The sequence below is a fragment of the Chanos chanos genome, chromosome 4 (assembly GCF_902362185.1).
Source record: "Chanos chanos chromosome 4, fChaCha1.1, whole genome shotgun sequence".
Taxonomy (NCBI): domain Eukaryota; kingdom Metazoa; phylum Chordata; class Actinopteri; order Gonorynchiformes; family Chanidae; genus Chanos; species Chanos chanos.
The window spans coordinates 39289345-39305756 of record NC_044498.1 but is presented as its reverse complement, the minus strand read 5'-3'; the positions used below and the strand labels follow the sequence as shown (position 1 = coordinate 39305756).

Genomic DNA, 16412 nt, shown 5'->3' with positions numbered 1-16412 from the left:
GCATTATGAATATGGTACACGGAAGTATAAAAGGGTTAGTGGGACAGGGATGTACAGCACTCTTAGAAATGCCAGAGGGGGCGGAGTGCTGTGATCCGGGAGTCGTGTAAGTATATCAAACACTACCTGAGAAATTCTTCAGCATTTTACGGAAACAGTGGGAACCTGTTTGTGCAGGTAGAGTTGTTGAATGAGACAAGACCAACACTTAGAGTGAAACCGCAGATTCATGTGCTTTCAACTGACATTCTTCGAGGATTTGCATGTGATTAAAGTGAGGTAAACCATTTCCTCATTACTAATACAACTAACTTAAATATGCCATTTTGATACTTGTTTAGATTCTTGATGAGCATTAAATAGACATCATTTTGTTGCAAATTAACTAGGAGTACAATTAGAAATGAGAATGAGAATGTTTTCTAATCTCTTCTGAAGATTACCACTTCATCAAAAAGTCAACACAAAAAGAAGAGGTTTCCAACAGGCTTTTCACAGCACAAACATTCATTTCTGCATATGAACGGAAAGAAACAGTGAACCCATCATAAAGCAGAATGTTGAACAACGACTCAAGGATGCACCAAGGCCGCCTTCGTCTGCGCCCGTGGCTTGAGGAACAGATCCAGTCAGGGAAATATCCTGGAGTGGTGTGGCTGGATGAGGTAAGATTTAAAAATATGACATAATAAACTGATATATTCATATTGAAAACTAGTTATTTCTTACAACAGAAATGAAGTAAATTGAAATGAAGGTGAAAGAAGACACCTTTAAAAAAAGGTTACTTATTTTAATGAGACATATTCAGCCAAGTCATCTCAAAGGTTTGACAGATGTCATCCTATGGAAAAATATCTATGATGAATGATTTGTTTTGATAATGTATTTCATAGTCTGTCCACAGGGTTTTTAATACCCATTATATTAAGCTTTGAGTGTATGATGCCACTCAGAGATGAAGATAAAGAGAGCTCATACTTTATACTACTTTAAACTTTAGACTGCCAGAGTTTTCCAGATACCTTGGAAACATGCTGCTCGACACGGTTGGAATATAGACAAGGACGCCACTTTGTTCCGAAACTGGGCAATTCACACCGGTAAGGAGCAAGCCCAGGCATCATTGGACATAGCTCTCATATTACACCACAAGAAGCTTTTTTTCTCCCCAAAACATACAGCTAATATTGCATGCTTGAATATCAGTACCTTTGCTTCTGCTAAAATGAACCCATTATACCTTAAATTTGTCAGAGATAAGTGGGGAGTTGATACATGATATTGATATTTGATATCATTTCATGGTTCAAGTCTCAGAAAATGCAAAAAAGCTACACCTAGCCTCAGTGTTCTGGATATCTTTTGTTTGATGTCTGTGACAGGCCTTTGATGTACAGTGTTTGAGAAACTAAGTAATTGTCCGGGGAAAGAGAGGACTTTCTGGATACCCTTAACTTTGTGTCTCACAGTCCAGAGAAAGTAATGTGTACAGAACATAAGAGTCATATGAAGTGATCTACACGTTTGTTTCCTTATTTTCTGTACTCAGCCCCCTGTCATAGATCTATTTGTGCTACTTACATGGTTTATCAAGTAATCTAAAATTAAATGATTCAAAGCCTCTTTATGTCAGATCAGTTTTAGGTTCAGCTTTACTTAAGCAGCAAAACTCACTTATTACTGTTGACTGTCAACCAGTGTAGTATCTGGCTCTTTGTCATGAATCTAGAGGCTTGAATAATTCTACATACATAAGTATGGATGTATGTATTATCTGGGTGAACGACTTAAAAGTCCCAGTAAAGACTAACATGTAATTGTGGTTACGCACAATTTAAATAATTTTTCTAGGGTGTCTGGCTAAACTGGTTGAAGTGCTTTCAAACGATTATGCAATTAGGTACATAGATATAAAGTTGCTCAACATAATTTTTTTTTTCTCTTCTGGTTTCAAGGCAGATTCAAACCTGGAATAGACAAACCAGATCCAAAGACATGGAAAGCCAACTTCCGGTGTGCTCTTAACTCCCTACCTGATGTCAAGGAGCTGCAAGATAAGAGCATTAAAAAAGGTCATAATGCGTTCAGAGTGTATATCCTGCTTCCTGCGACGAAAACGCCAAGACGCCGGAAAGGTACGTGTCCATATGCACTACTGCAAACTCTGCTCACCAACCGTTGAAGCAGATCAATTAAATCAGAGAATACAGACTTGAAAGTGTTATTGTGTCACTCACAAGAGCCAGTGGGTGAGATGTAAGACTTTCATATGTACTTTTTTATATTTCTGTATATTGAAGTAACTCGCGACAATAAATCATAATCAAAAAGCAATTGTACTCTAAAGTAATATCAGTCAGCACAGTTTTTTCATGCCTGAAAACACCTGAAAAGCTTATGGAATGCCTACTTTCTTTTGACATGTTGTTGGCACTCTGCTAACCCTCACATGGGTAACTTAATTCCACAGTTTTTAAGGGAAGTGATTCGGACGTTAAAGTAGGACTGCCTGTGCTGCCGTCAGGTACAACGGCACCGCTGGAAAGGTTTGCAGGTACATGCTAGCAAAACAAAATTATATATATATTATAATATAATAAAATAAAAACATTATATATATATATACACACATATATGTGTGTGTGTGTGTGTGTCTGTATGTATATAATTCAAATTATATTATTAAGTACTTGTTCTATATTATTAAATCTATAAAGAATCCATTGTATGTAACCTTTCCATTTGAATCTTATAAACTAACCTTCATTTCCTTTATCAGAGGCATTTTGGAAATACAGAGATGGTGAGCATGAATATAGTTCTGATATCATAAAAAGAGAGAGCTACTCTTCCTTTAACTCAGTGAAAGAGGAGAGATCAACTAGTCACTTCTACTGCTCATCACCACTGACCAATGGAATGCAGAGTAAGAGGCTTTATTGAAGTACTACTGAGTGTATGAGTGTAATTACATGCCAATAAATGTAACAGAGAAAAACCATCTGCAATTTTGTAAATGTTTCAATTACAGTTGCAGTAGGAAACCATGAAAACATCACAGATGACCAAGAACAGACAGAGGCAGTATTAAAGGCAAGTTAAAATTTTGTAAAAGCGTAAATACTTGTAGTTGTTGTTATCTTTTTTTAAATGAATGAAATGCTTACTTGGTATGAGAATAGATTAATGACATTAGGGTTATGTGTTCTTGGCAGATAGTGGACCACTTGAAGAATATGGAACACTGGAACCCCTCTTGTGAGCCTGACAGATGCTGGAGACCAGCAACCTCAACCTGGATGGAGTGTCTCTGTAAGTCTCACCACTAATCTAAAACTGTTCAAAGATTCAACTATATGTGTATATACACATATACATATATATATACACACACACACATATATATACACACACAAACACACATACATATATACATATACATATACACATATATATATATATGTATATATTTATATATATATATATACACACACATATATATATATACACACACACACCTCCCTAAGAAACAGAAGTTTAGATACACACTGTAGTCTCACCATCTCATTTCCTTCTTTGAGGTGAAACAATGGATCATTCGGGGTATCCTCCTCAGATGTACTGTCACACTCACAACTCTTTAACTCAATCAAGTCAATACACATGAGGCTGCCAGCAAGACATGCAAACACCTTTTCAGATCAGACACACTCCACACAACAACCTGGAGCCTGGAGAAGCATTGTAAATAAAGAGGAGTGTGTGCTCCACAAGCTGTGAACCCAGCGGTTCCATCACAATGCCTGGACGTTTTCCTTTGAAATACGTTAACCATAGAGGCTTTAAGAACAGTATGGATGATCACTACAAGGTAACACTGCAGACATATTTTGAGCTGAAATGAATGGACTGATTATATTTTATTAACTGACTGCAGTGTTTTATAAATAAACTTTCTATTTTACTCCATATAATGCTTTTGTACAATATTTTATTATCATACCAGTGACAAGTTAATTCATTTATGAGAACAACACTTCAGAAATAGTCACTGAATTCAGTTATGTGCAAATATGTCTTGATGTAATCTTTATCTCCTTATGAACAAAATATAAACAAAGCAAGTGTTTGCATTGAGACCACTTTAATGAAATGTATCTCATTCATGTGAATGGGCTTATACAAATAGTTACATATATATGCAATTGCAAAAGCAATTAGCTCAGAATAAGACTGCTTTGGGGAGCAACTTTCCAGGGGTAGAATGCTGTAGATCAGTGGTTCTCAGCTCCAGTCCTGAGGGCCCCCTGTCCTGCACGTCTTTGTTTTAACTCTTCATTGCCACAGTTAATGGAGTTAATCAAGGGCTTGATGATTAACTGATCAACAGAATCAAGTGTGTCAGTCCTGAGTTAAAACAAAGATGTGCAGGACAGGGGTGCCCTCGGGACTGGAGTTGAGAACCACTGGTGTAGATTCCCCAAAGGCCAGGCCAAAAAAAAGAAAAAAAAAGACAAAAAACCAGCACACACCAGCCGTGGGGCTGGGAACAGTCTGAGAAGTGAGAGTGCGTGACGATGTCTAACGCTCGAACGCTCTGCTGAAGCTGCGTTTTACGCCTCCTCCTCCTCCTCCTCGGCCGCCCCGTCCTCTCCTGTTGTTAAAGCTGCCGTTGCTGTTTCTGAAGCTTCCGCGGCCTCCGCCCCTGCCTCCGCCGCGACCCCCGAATCCACCCGATGCCCGGTCGCCTCGGTTACGCATGCTCTCTTCCAACTCTGGGAGCTCCATGGCCATGGACAGTTGCCAGCGCCGACCATCTTGCCAGACCTCCTGTGGAGTACCCACCCCCAACATTCGAAAAAAAATTGACACAGCACTTTGTAAACTCCTGACCACAGTAAGACAGAGTATCTGGGTGTTGTTCTCAATCCATCACTTGACAGTGGAGGTGAAATTTGATGCAGCAGACTCATCCCTGCTTAATTCGACTGGCTAGCTTAGTGAAAAGTGATACTTTCAAAGTGAAACTGCAGTTTAATGAAGTTTGGTAAATTGATTTCCATGTTTTCTTAAACTATACATTTACAAATAGGCTTCTGCACGCTACTCACACTTAACTTCAGGTTGTGCAAGAACAACAATCTCAAAAAGTAAAATAACCCAACAAGAGTAAGCATACCTGGATCCCTTTCACTTTATCAACGGGGACATCGAAACAAACACCCTAAAAGAAAGAAAGAAATTATTTGGCAAGAGCATCTCAAAAAAAACCCCAAAAAACAAAAACCAAACACCCTTCCCCCCCTCCCCCTTGCAACACTCTTCTGTAAAACAACAAACCACAGACTGGTTTAAAAAAAAAAAAAAACATAGTAATGGTATCTTTCTCTGCAGTAAGAGAGACACTTTACTCCAATTGACTCACCTTTTTGCCTTTAAGGAAGGTCATGCGTTGAATCTGACTATCAATCTCCTCGCCGAGCTGCTCCTTAAGACCCCTCCAGGCATAACCGATGCTGTGCATCTCCTGTGAGCACTTCAGTATCATGGTGGTGTAGCCCTGTGAGGACACGGAGGCGGTCAGGGGTCCACTCACACCCAACAGTAACACAAGACAGTTTCACTTTGTGTACTCTTAAATTACTTGTTCTTTTTATATATATGGCAGGGACAGTTCAAATGTCTGACCAGGAAAGAGCTAAAAAACAAACAAGAAAACGTCATAAAACAAGGAAAACATAACAACATATGTGTGTTACACAAGTGAAGGATGTTTAGGCGGACTAATCCTCTTGGAGATCAAAGGAAATTGTTGTGTTTATGCCCGCATAAAGGATTTCTGTGTCCGCGTCAAGAAGTGATTTAGAGTAACCCGGCCATCATTCACCGTGACCAAGAGCGTGACAGCGATTCTTTTTTAACACACACAAACACGCACTTACGGCATCAGAGTTGATAAGAGATCTTTGCTCTAAACTGGTAGCTCCAGATATGTGAGCTAGAGCTGCTGCCAGGGCTTCCACTGCACCGCGTTCTTCGATTAGTTTTTCAGCAGCTCCACGGAAATACTCAATAGCCGCGGCTGGCACGGAATCCAAGTACCTTCCATAGAAAACAATGTTTTTGTAAGCACAGAGGTCATGTAGCTCAAAAGGTAATCGGAATGTTTACTTTTCCCTCCCAGAGTTAATTACCTGACAGCGTCTTTACTAGAAGATTTGATGATATCATTGGCAGTTGGAACTCCAACACGCTTGAATGTGATTCCCTGATGAACATAGTGAAAGAAAGCTCATTAGGTTTCAATCATGCTTTTTTTGGAGATGTATTTGTGTGTAGTCAGTGTGTGTTCTTGGTCGGTGTTGACTCACAGCTTTCTGCTCCACATATCTGAGCTGGTCTTCCTCTTTGCGTTGGTAGAAACAGATGCATACGCCAGTTCGGCCTGCTCTCCCGGTTCGCCCAGCTCTATGAATATAAGACTCAACATCCTATATGTTCAAAACAGGGATAAAAGCAACTGTCACTTCAGATTATCTTTCAATAACAGGACTGTAACATCAGTAACAACAAATTGTAATTTAGCTTCATAACATTGGGCTTGCATAACAAAACTCGACATATTAAAGATGGAAAGAGAGAACTGATGCCCTGAAGTTGTACCTTAGGAGGTGAACACTGTATGACCAAGTCGACTTCTGGGATATCTAAGCCTCGGGCAGCAACGTTTGTGGCCACTAAGACCTCAAAGGTCCCGTTCCTGAATCCTTTCAGAGTAACTTCTCTTTGCTTCTGTGGAATGTCTCCGTGTAACGACTGAGCACTCTGTTCAAAAATGACCGTGGAAAAATAAGAATAATGACAAGATTCAAACAAGAGATCCTTCGTTGACACTTTTTGAATAATATGGTTTATGTATTTTATAGTGGACCTGTTTGATAGAGCTACTCAGCGACAGCTCGCCGGCTTCTTTCTTGGTCTCGCAGAAGACAATGGTGCGGCTATGGCTGCCACTGTACACTTGTATGACATCACCAATGACGGCTGCCCTCTGGGACCAGTGACAGGCGATGGCAAGATGCTGGGGGGAAAGACAAATGAAAGTCTAGTCAGAAAAGGCGTATTCTCAGATCTTCTGTACTCACCATTCCAAATACAAAGCCTATGTTGTTTAGACAGAAACTCTACCAAATCGCTAGAGGACAAAGGACATAGGAGAAATGCAAGATAAAATGACTGCTATTTTCCATAGGATTGCAGGTTTTACTTTTGTAGGTGGAAGACAAGCCCATCAATATTGAAACATACCAGTTGTAACTGGGTCAAACAGTTTTTGTAGCTTGTTTTAATGTGCGCGACTGACTGTTCAATTATCGAATGGTTCTTACAGCCTTTTTCAAAGCTTCATTTCAGTACCACTAATAGAGCACTATTGTAAGTCATAAACAGGGTCATATGTTTGACTATTCAGAAAGAAAGACATCAGGAATGCACAGTTATGTGTTGGGGGCATGTTAGTTATGCCATTGATTAAATTGCATTGGGAAAATATTAAGTAAAAACAAGGTAAAGTTATGTTGGCTGTAGAGGTTGCAGACACAGAGTGCAGCATGGATATGGCAGTTACACAGTGATACTGAAGGATTCTACTAGACAAAAAAAAAAAAAAAAAAAATCAAACAAAAGTTCTAAATGATATACGCAAGACAGTCACATCTGTCATCAACTGACAATATGGAGGGAAATTTTACAAAAGGGAGGGCACGCGCCTTTCGACAGACAGAACTGGTTATATACAAATACAGTTTCACTTTCTGTTTTACATGTGCAAAGTCTGTTTTGAAGCTATCCCAGCATTCACCCCAACACTGTAACTAGTTTGTTTTGATGTGTACTCGGAGTGTTTTGATACACTGTCAGTTTGTGCACCTCGACCAATAAACAACTGAATGTAGCATCTAACGCGCGCAATATCGTAATAAGGATGCAAGTTTTTATCAAACCACTTAGCTACTCTTTACATTATGTGCTCAGGCTGTCTGGCAGTTGTTTAATCCTTGAAAACTGGGAACCTTACATGATGTATGAGGAACAACAATTTAAATGCAGGTTCAATTCTGTGTAACTCTCAAAACGGGAAAAACCCAGGTGCCATAGTGACTGGCAAACACACACTCACCCACACACACACGTACACGTGCGCGCACACACAAACATGTGCAAAAAAAGTTCACGAGTTTCTTTGGAAGAGATATCTGTGCAGATAAACACTCACTTCAATCTTCCAAAACCGGTCAGACCAGAAGTTACTTGATATCTTTGTACACTCAGAGCAGTTCATCATCAGAGTCTTTCAAGGTTGCTTAAGGTCTACCTCATCAAAATGGAGCCAAACAGCCTCAAAATGTGAGATTAATTCCATCATTATAAGTCCTAAAGCACTTGTTACCACTAGAAGCTGTTTTTACTCAAAAAAAAGTCTTACATCAACGGTAGTGGCAGCTTTCTGGGTCTTTTTGCCAATGAGATCCACATGTACATACTGCGGCCGCATGTATTTCTTGGCCACTGCATAAACCCAAGGAGGACAGGTGGCTGAGAACAGCAGGGTCTGTGGGTTGCTCTCAGAGTCTGAAACAAAGAATCAGCTCATTCAAGATTTTTAAGCTTAATGGGGCTTTACCAGCGGTAACAAAAAACACAGGCAATCTATCTACCTGAAAACATGTTCACACAGGCTTTTAGTCTCAAAAGCCCATATGATATGAAAAATGAATTATTGAGTTGAGAACTTCCTCATAAGAACATGTTCATGTTTTTTTTTTATTCCAAACCACTAATGCTTTGCTATTCATGTTATTACTCATCGATATGATGAATAACAACAGGAGTATTCTGATTTCATATTAGAAAACAAACAAGTTGTACTGTCCGGTGAAGTGAGAAAAAAACCTGAACACTGTATAACTCCACATTTGAACACATGGATGTTCAATAGAGCTTGTCTGAAATCCAATAAGGACACTGTTTTTTTTTTGTTTTAGTGCAAAATGTATTTGCTCCGGTCACAGAAAAGCCTACGTCATTGGAAGCTATTGCTTTGACATCGCGTTTCTGTTTGTTACCTTTTTTGTAGGAGGTAGCTAGGATCTCTTCCACTTGTTCAGCAAAGCCCATGTCAAGCATCTGGTCTACTTCATCCAGAACCACATGTTTTAACTGAGACAGGTCCAGTTTGTTGTTCTGGAGGTGGTCTTTAATGCGACCCGGGGTTCCAACCAGTACATCGATACCACTGCGGATTGCATCAACTGATGCAAGGAACATGATATGTTTGTATTGTGGGTAAATTATCAGGCAATCATCAGATTAGTTAGCATATTATAAAAAATATGTTTGTATTGTGGGTAAAATTATCAGGCAATCATCAGATTAGTTAGCATATTATAAATGGTGCTGCTATAATCAACGCTACATAAAGTAGATAACATATCCGAACATGGATTCAAATTTCATGTTGTGGAAAGTGTGATTTTTCAGTTCAATTTGTTGTGATTAAGGGAGAAAAAAAACTCACCTTGAGGATTATAAGAGCTTCCTCCATAGAAACAGGTAACAGAGAGTTTTTTGGTGATATCCTTGAAGTCTTTAGCTACCTGAATGGCAAGCTCACGGGTAGGTGCAAGAACCAGAACCTATGAGTATAAAACATTATTAGCAGTAGTAGTGGTGGTAGTAGTAGTAGTATTATCATAGGTAGTAATAACAATCAATCAAAACTTGTAATCTGATGGGTTTTCACTTAGTCGAGTTTGCTGAAATTCTAATGTCATGTGTACATTTTATTGTTTGAGCCAAGATTTGTTACCACTTCTAAATATCTATTATTCGAATAAGCAATAGATGCACAGACAGATCACTGTCAAAAAGATGATCGTTTCTCTGGAAATTTCAGTTTTCCAATGAAATGTCAGCCCGATGGCAAGTCACACACCTTTGGGGCTCTGCCTCTTCTCTTGTCTTCTGGCCCAGACAACAGTTTCTCCACCAATGGGATGGCAAAAGAGAATGTTTTTCCTGTGCCTGTTCTGGCCTGTCCCACCACATCCTTTCCATCATATACTGCGTTGAAGGTTTTAACTTGAATGTCAAACAAGTATGTCACACCGCGTGCTGCAAGAAGACAGAGCTGTTGTCATGGAAACATCATAACATGCTTAACAACAACAATGCCTTGAATAGTACCAAAATGGCTGTCGCAGCTGTGAATGAGTCCATACCTTGAAGTAATCTGATGGTCTGCTGAGAGATTCGGAAATTTGAAAACGCTCCTGCCTTCTGCTCTGGGGTCTTCAATATGAGTAAATAGGTAAATAAGTAAGCACATAAATAAATTAAATAAATAAATAGCATAACAAACAAGCAAAATGCGCCATTGTTGTAGCCATTAATTTAGGTAAACTAAGATTTCAAATGATGAGTTCATGCATTCATTTCAAAAGGAATAACTGAACTCAAAACAGCAGGTACCTACCAATTCTTTTTCACTGTCACTACTTGAGTCCTCACTTGACTGTGCTGGTGTCTCTGCGGAATGTCCATTGATCTCTCCGTTGATCTTAAGAGATTCTGTTGTTACTCCATTGGCTATAGTGTCCCCTGAATTTATCTTTTTCTTCTTTTTCTTCTTCTAAATTCATGGGAGGGAGATTGTTAGATTTGGTTTGATTGGAAACATTGACAAGGAGTTCTGATCAAACAAATACATATCAATATACCACACAGACAAATAAAAGGACTGGTCTTCTGCCAGAGGAAATTACATACAACTCTGAATAAACTACAAAAAAAAAAACTGAGCAGAAATATTCATGATAAAGAAAGACATTGCTACCTCACTGATTTGGTCATTTGATGAGTCACTGCTGGGCTCTTCACTAGAAAGAGATTTGTTTTTCATTAAAAGTGGTCTCTGTTCAAGATTTCCGTTGACATCAGTGGACTCTTGCAGGTCCCCCATGGCTGTGTTCATTTTTTCACTTTTTCTCTTTTTGGGAGCTGGAGGTGTGCACTCATCTGTTTCTTCTGCTATGGTAGTTTTCTTCTTCTTGATCTTTCCATCCTTTGCTTTTTTCTTCTGCGGACACCACAGAACACATTATCAGCAATGCTAAGGTCATTATTTACACGCAGCCCTTACCAGTACAAATACCGTTACATGTCAAGGCGAACTAACACTGAGGCAAAGACCAAAAACAATGTCTATATTTACATGTAGTCATTTAGCAAACGCGACTTACAGCAGAGAATAGCGAGTATTCTTAAACCAACACATCTCAGCTTGCAATTTACAATAAAAGTTCAATGCACTTTCAGTGGTAAGAAATCAAGACATAACAAACCGACAGCTAATTCAGGTTGTATAGTGCAAGTACGTTCACCAGTACATCAAAATCTGGTGAAACTGTGAATGGCAGTCAAACTGTTATGACACTCTGACCAATCAGTAGTCTGCAGTGTTTTCACGTTATGGTACGTTTGGTACTACTCAGCTTGCTTGGGAACACGACGGAGTAGGTACGAAAAATAGTAGCGGATGCCAGATACCAGGTACTAGATTGGCCTAACGGAAAAGCGACAAAAGCGAGTAGAGTCGACTCGAGTCGAGCCGGTACCATGCAGAGGAAAAGCGACATATCTGAGTGGCTGTACCGTAGCAAGGCTTAGCGTCAACACGCTTCAGCTTGTCAGTAGGTCACGTGAAAAGCAACAGCGGCCCATGTGCACGTGGACATATTATTAGCAATGCATGCAAACTCGAACATTCTTAAGTTATACATTCTCAAAATCATCCATCGGAGATTTTTCATAAGGACGAAAAAGTACATGCTCAAAGAATGGATCCTGCAACAGTGGCAAGCTGTAAGGGAATTAAATCCCCTAGTATTCTGTGGCACACCGTAGAGTGCTACCGCTACATGATGCTAACTGGCTTAGTTAGCTAGCTAGATTTTCGCCACCTGGCTAAGTAGCTACACTAAATAGTGTCTATTTAAAATGATCATTACCATTACTTTGTTCTCTTCGCTTATCTCCATGCCGCTGACCACATTCTCTCCTTGGACAACGCTGTCGGTACAGTCAAATATCTTCGACGGCATTATCTCTTTATTCTCCCACGGGCAGACACAGCCAGATGCCACGGGATCAGACGGTAGAAAGGAAAGAGTAACTGCGTACAGCAACGCATAACGCATGTCCCTACGGCAAGCCGAAGGGACCATTGAGAGTTTCGCGTAATGTTCACAGATATTTTGGGCCAACATTTATACAGTTTCTACACTGTCGATATTATCGGCACAGTGTTGAAATTCATTTTTTTAGCCACACCATTTTTGCCTCGACTGTGTTATGTTTTGGTCATGTTGTCTTTCCTGAAGGGCAACACATTGATGTTTGGGGTTAATTTTCAGCCGTCTAATAATAGGAGACAGTTGGCTAAGCTTACAGTCACAAGCACCTAAAGCTGGAACAGTAACACACCAGTCAGATGTTTGTTTGAGCCTTGCTCTGGGCGGTACGTGTGTTTTAGCGTCTGCCGCCGTCCAAGTGGAAACGCACGTACCATCACGTCAGTAACTGGGGCACTACAACTAGGCAACTGTTTTGGGCACAGCATGTGATCTTGCCCGGGTCACTTACTACTTTAAGATTTTTTAATGAATGGCTTCTTCGCACTACTACTTCCACTATTAATGCTATGATTACTACTACTACTATTACTGCTAATAGTCACTTTGATGATACTCATATGCGTTTGTAAAATATACCGAAATGAACTGATATTAAACACTGCTGTCCATCTTCATTCTGAAACAAATTATTTTAATAATTTGAATTGCTTGAGTTCTCAGTTTCTTGGAGAAAAGGTGCATTCACATTCACCGATCTGCTGCAACTAAAACAAAGTATTTCTGTCAGAAGTCCTAATAAGTGTACGAGCTAGTTTGTTATCAACGTCTCCAGAGAGCTCCTAAAGGGTGCAGAACTACCCATACTCCATTCACAGTACTGGTGTGATTAGCACGTGGTAGCACTGCTCCTCTGGAGTTGTCAACAAAACGTCACGGGGGAGCTTTCGCAGCCTAATGGAACATGAGGGGATACTGGTAGGACAGTGTGGGTTGGGTCTTACCTTACACGGACACGGAGACTTTGACGTCACAACAGGGACTCCCTAAAAGCAGCTACTGAGAGATGTCACGTCGGGCTCGTACAAGAAAAAGCGTGTGACAGTTTCCCGAATGAAAACGCACGTAGCGGTTCACTTGGAATATAACGTTCTGATTTTGGCTGTTATTACAGTTTCCCATGTAAAACGGTTTTAAAAGTTGTTCTAGGATTGTTTTCAAGATGAACGTAAGTAATGCCATCCTTGCACGCACGTGCCTGTCATCTTGGGTGACGTTATCTTAAGTTCACAGGAGTGTTTTGTGTTGTGTCTTTTGTCATGCAAGGCAATAATGTACTACGGATTTACTGACGAACTCAAACTGACTAACACTGTATGGTACTTATTTTGTATTCATGGAAAAATGGATAGTGCATGCTCTGTGTTGCTAAACATTTTTATATTACCATTTCCTAGGCACACTTCCATCTGTTCACCAATTATGAGTAAACCAACCAAATCTCCAGTTGCACATTAAGTTATTTAGAGATGAGCTTTTATAATGAGTTATTTAGAGATCATTTAAATGAACTGTATAGACGACTGCTTAAATGTTCTACACGTTCACTGTATTTTTTCTCATTTCAAATGCAGAGGAAAAGTCACTCCTTTACAGACTGTGATCATGCCCATGCTCTGTTGAAAGAGTTGAATTTACAAAGAGAGATGGGACAGTTTTGTGACTGTGTTATACAACTACATATCAACCCTGGGAAGCTCTTCTTGGCCCATAAAAATGTCCTAGCTGCCTCCAGTCCAGTCTTTGCATCTATCCTTCCAAGTCATGGGAGTATGCTGGATTTGGAACACCCCTGCCTCTCTTCCGAAACACTAAATTTCCTTTTGGATTATATCTATATGGGGACTCTACCCCCACAAAGCCACGAGGACTTGGTGCTTTCCGCAGCCATTCATTTTCAAATGGAGGATCTGCAACAAGCGCTGACATACAGGCAAAATACATTCTCTGAGACCAAGGAAGCTGGTAAGGGGCTTATAGGACTTAAATTATGAACTATTATGTTGAATTTCCTCAACTATTCTTACCATTTTATTCAAGCATTCAAGAGATTATGCAACATCAAAGTATTAATGCTGCATTACTTAAATCTGGGTATGCAGTGATATAGATACCTGCCCCGAGTGTTTCATAATGTCATCTTATCAATCATGCCATGTGTGTAGCAAAGCATATATAATTAATGCTTAACAGCTGACTGAATATAACCAAATATTTGTCTTTTTTATCACATGCTTCCTTTTGAGGAGTGTGTGGCAGTTATTGTAATTTCCTTAATTCTATCTTCTTTATGTCTTTCAGACACCAGTGAGCCCAATAAAAAGAGAAAGCTCATTGAAGGGAACCCCTTTTCTTCATCCATTTACCCACATAACAAACCTGTGTCATCATGTTCAAGTTGTGAAGCTGTCCCTGTTATATGCCATGCAAGTGCAGCAGGACACAACACCTTTCAGCTACAGCCACAAACATACTCTAAAGACAGTGGCCAAAACGTTGACTTGGAACTCTGTGAAATCCTTCCTAATACACAAGAGAAGAAACACTGGAATGAAGAAGTGTTTGTTGAAGCACAGCCGAATGAAAGAGAGATTCAGTCTGTCATCTCAAACACCCTTGTAGATGAATTTCCAACTGGTTTTTCAGAAGAGCATCATTGTCATCACTATGAAAATTCTATTGGTTTAAAAGCTGACAGATCACAAACCAAACCTGTTGAAAACTTAAGGACTAGTGCGACACTGAACACCAAAAATGATGATGGGAACCAAGCATTCAAGTATGTTACAGACAATGGGAACACTGGTACCTTAAACCATGGTGAATTAAACAAACAGGAAAATTTTGTAAATTTTACCTTAGAAGCCTTTGACATAAAAAACACATGTAATGCTGATAATAGTTCTGTTGAAGATGAGAAGTGTCATTTATTCAGAGACTTCTGTTCAGAAGATCGCACAGAAATACCAGGTCCATTGCATTTAAGTGAGACTGATGCCAACTGTGCTGAAACAAATGAATTAATTCATAAAAACAGTGCTTCAGGTTCAAATCCATGGAATGAGCTAGCTCATACCAAAGGACAGAAGAGCTCTTATGAACATACAAATGTGGAAACATCTACAGCTGTTAAGATTGGGAGTAAAAGTTCAGAACCACTACATATTAAGAATGATCATGAAGAGATGTATGACATCTCAGGCCAAATGAAATATGATACAAGCACCTATCATGGACAGCTAAAGTACCATTATCTTTCGACCGAAAGTCACTGTATAGCTGACTCGAGCGACTCTGATGATAGCAGGACATATACAGTGGTCACCGCCAATCCTTATATCAAGGACTTCTCTTATGAGACTGAGATGACTTATACAACGAAATTGGACATCCCAGCCAAACAGACTGCAGGCATGTCCAACGACCTCAGCGCTTCTCAGCAGCGTGTCAACATTGCGACCATGGTCACACAGCCGTATCAGTGCAGCATGTGTGAGCGAGCCTTCAGCCAACGCGGCTCTCTTAACAGGCACATGCGTTCTCACCTGGGTGTACGGCCCTATTCCTGCCCGCAGTGTCCAATGACCTTTTCTAGGCAGTATCGTGTCATAGAACACATGCGTGTCCACCAGCGCAGCTGTGAGGAACTACAGAGGACAGGTCCTTTGTGACAATACACTAAGCTTCAAATTCCATAGATTTACACTGAAAGGTTAGGTATAATAGTGCTACTGTGAGACCTTTTTGTGGTTACATTTGTTTTGTGATGTCCCCCTTGTGCTTCCAAAACAAATGCATGTATTTAGATACATATTTGCATTTTAGTTGTGCCCAGACCTGTTGATCAAGTAATGATTCATGCCTTCTGAATAAGCCAAGGTTAACTGACGTGACCTGTGATATCTCACATACCACTCGTAATTTTTAGTCACTGATTCACAGAGCACTCTGCATCATTACCTCAATGTGGTTAAAGTTATAAATCAAAAGCAATGCTTGTCACTTGATAGTGTTGTATAATAAAAGTCGTTGTAACTTACAAAAGACATTGAGGTATTCAAAGAACACAGTGTTCTTTCAAATCACATTATGGCTTTTCAGTTTCTTCTATTATTGATTCAGGCACTATAGTATGATGTTAAGATCATTAGTTGCGCT

At 39.8% G+C, this 16412-nt stretch overlaps 2 protein-coding genes across 3 annotated transcripts; one reads left to right on the top strand and one right to left on the bottom strand.

The window, feature by feature from the left end:
* The first annotated feature begins 578 nt into the window (after positions 1-578).
* Positions 579-3332, top strand: irf1a (interferon regulatory factor 1a). The gene is made up of 6 exons (XM_030772312.1): positions 579-665; positions 1004-1103; positions 1959-2138; positions 2474-2557; positions 3035-3096; positions 3219-3332. Exons 1-6 carry the CDS (start codon positions 579-581, stop codon positions 3330-3332), a joined length of 627 nt encoding a protein of 208 aa, XP_030628172.1.
* Positions 3333-4452: 1120 nt separating this feature from the next.
* On the bottom strand, positions 4453-12217 carry ddx21 (DEAD (Asp-Glu-Ala-Asp) box helicase 21). 2 transcript variants are annotated; one of them, XM_030770401.1, is made up of 16 exons: positions 12072-12217; positions 10898-11140; positions 10538-10693; positions 10284-10353; positions 9998-10176; positions 9581-9698; positions 9129-9314; positions 8489-8634; positions 6935-7084; positions 6667-6828; positions 6375-6494; positions 6198-6271; positions 5946-6105; positions 5429-5563; positions 5183-5227; positions 4453-4833 (listed from the first exon to the last, which is right to left on the bottom strand). In XM_030770401.1, exons 1-16 carry the CDS (start codon positions 12162-12164, stop codon positions 4585-4587), a joined length of 2286 nt encoding a protein of 761 aa, XP_030626261.1. In that variant the 5' UTR covers positions 12165-12217; the 3' UTR covers positions 4453-4584. The 2 variants fall into 2 exon arrangements, with proteins under 2 accessions (XP_030626261.1, XP_030626262.1); XM_030770402.1 differs by having other exon boundaries at positions 12078-12217.
* Between the last annotated feature and the right edge of the window lie 4195 nt (positions 12218-16412).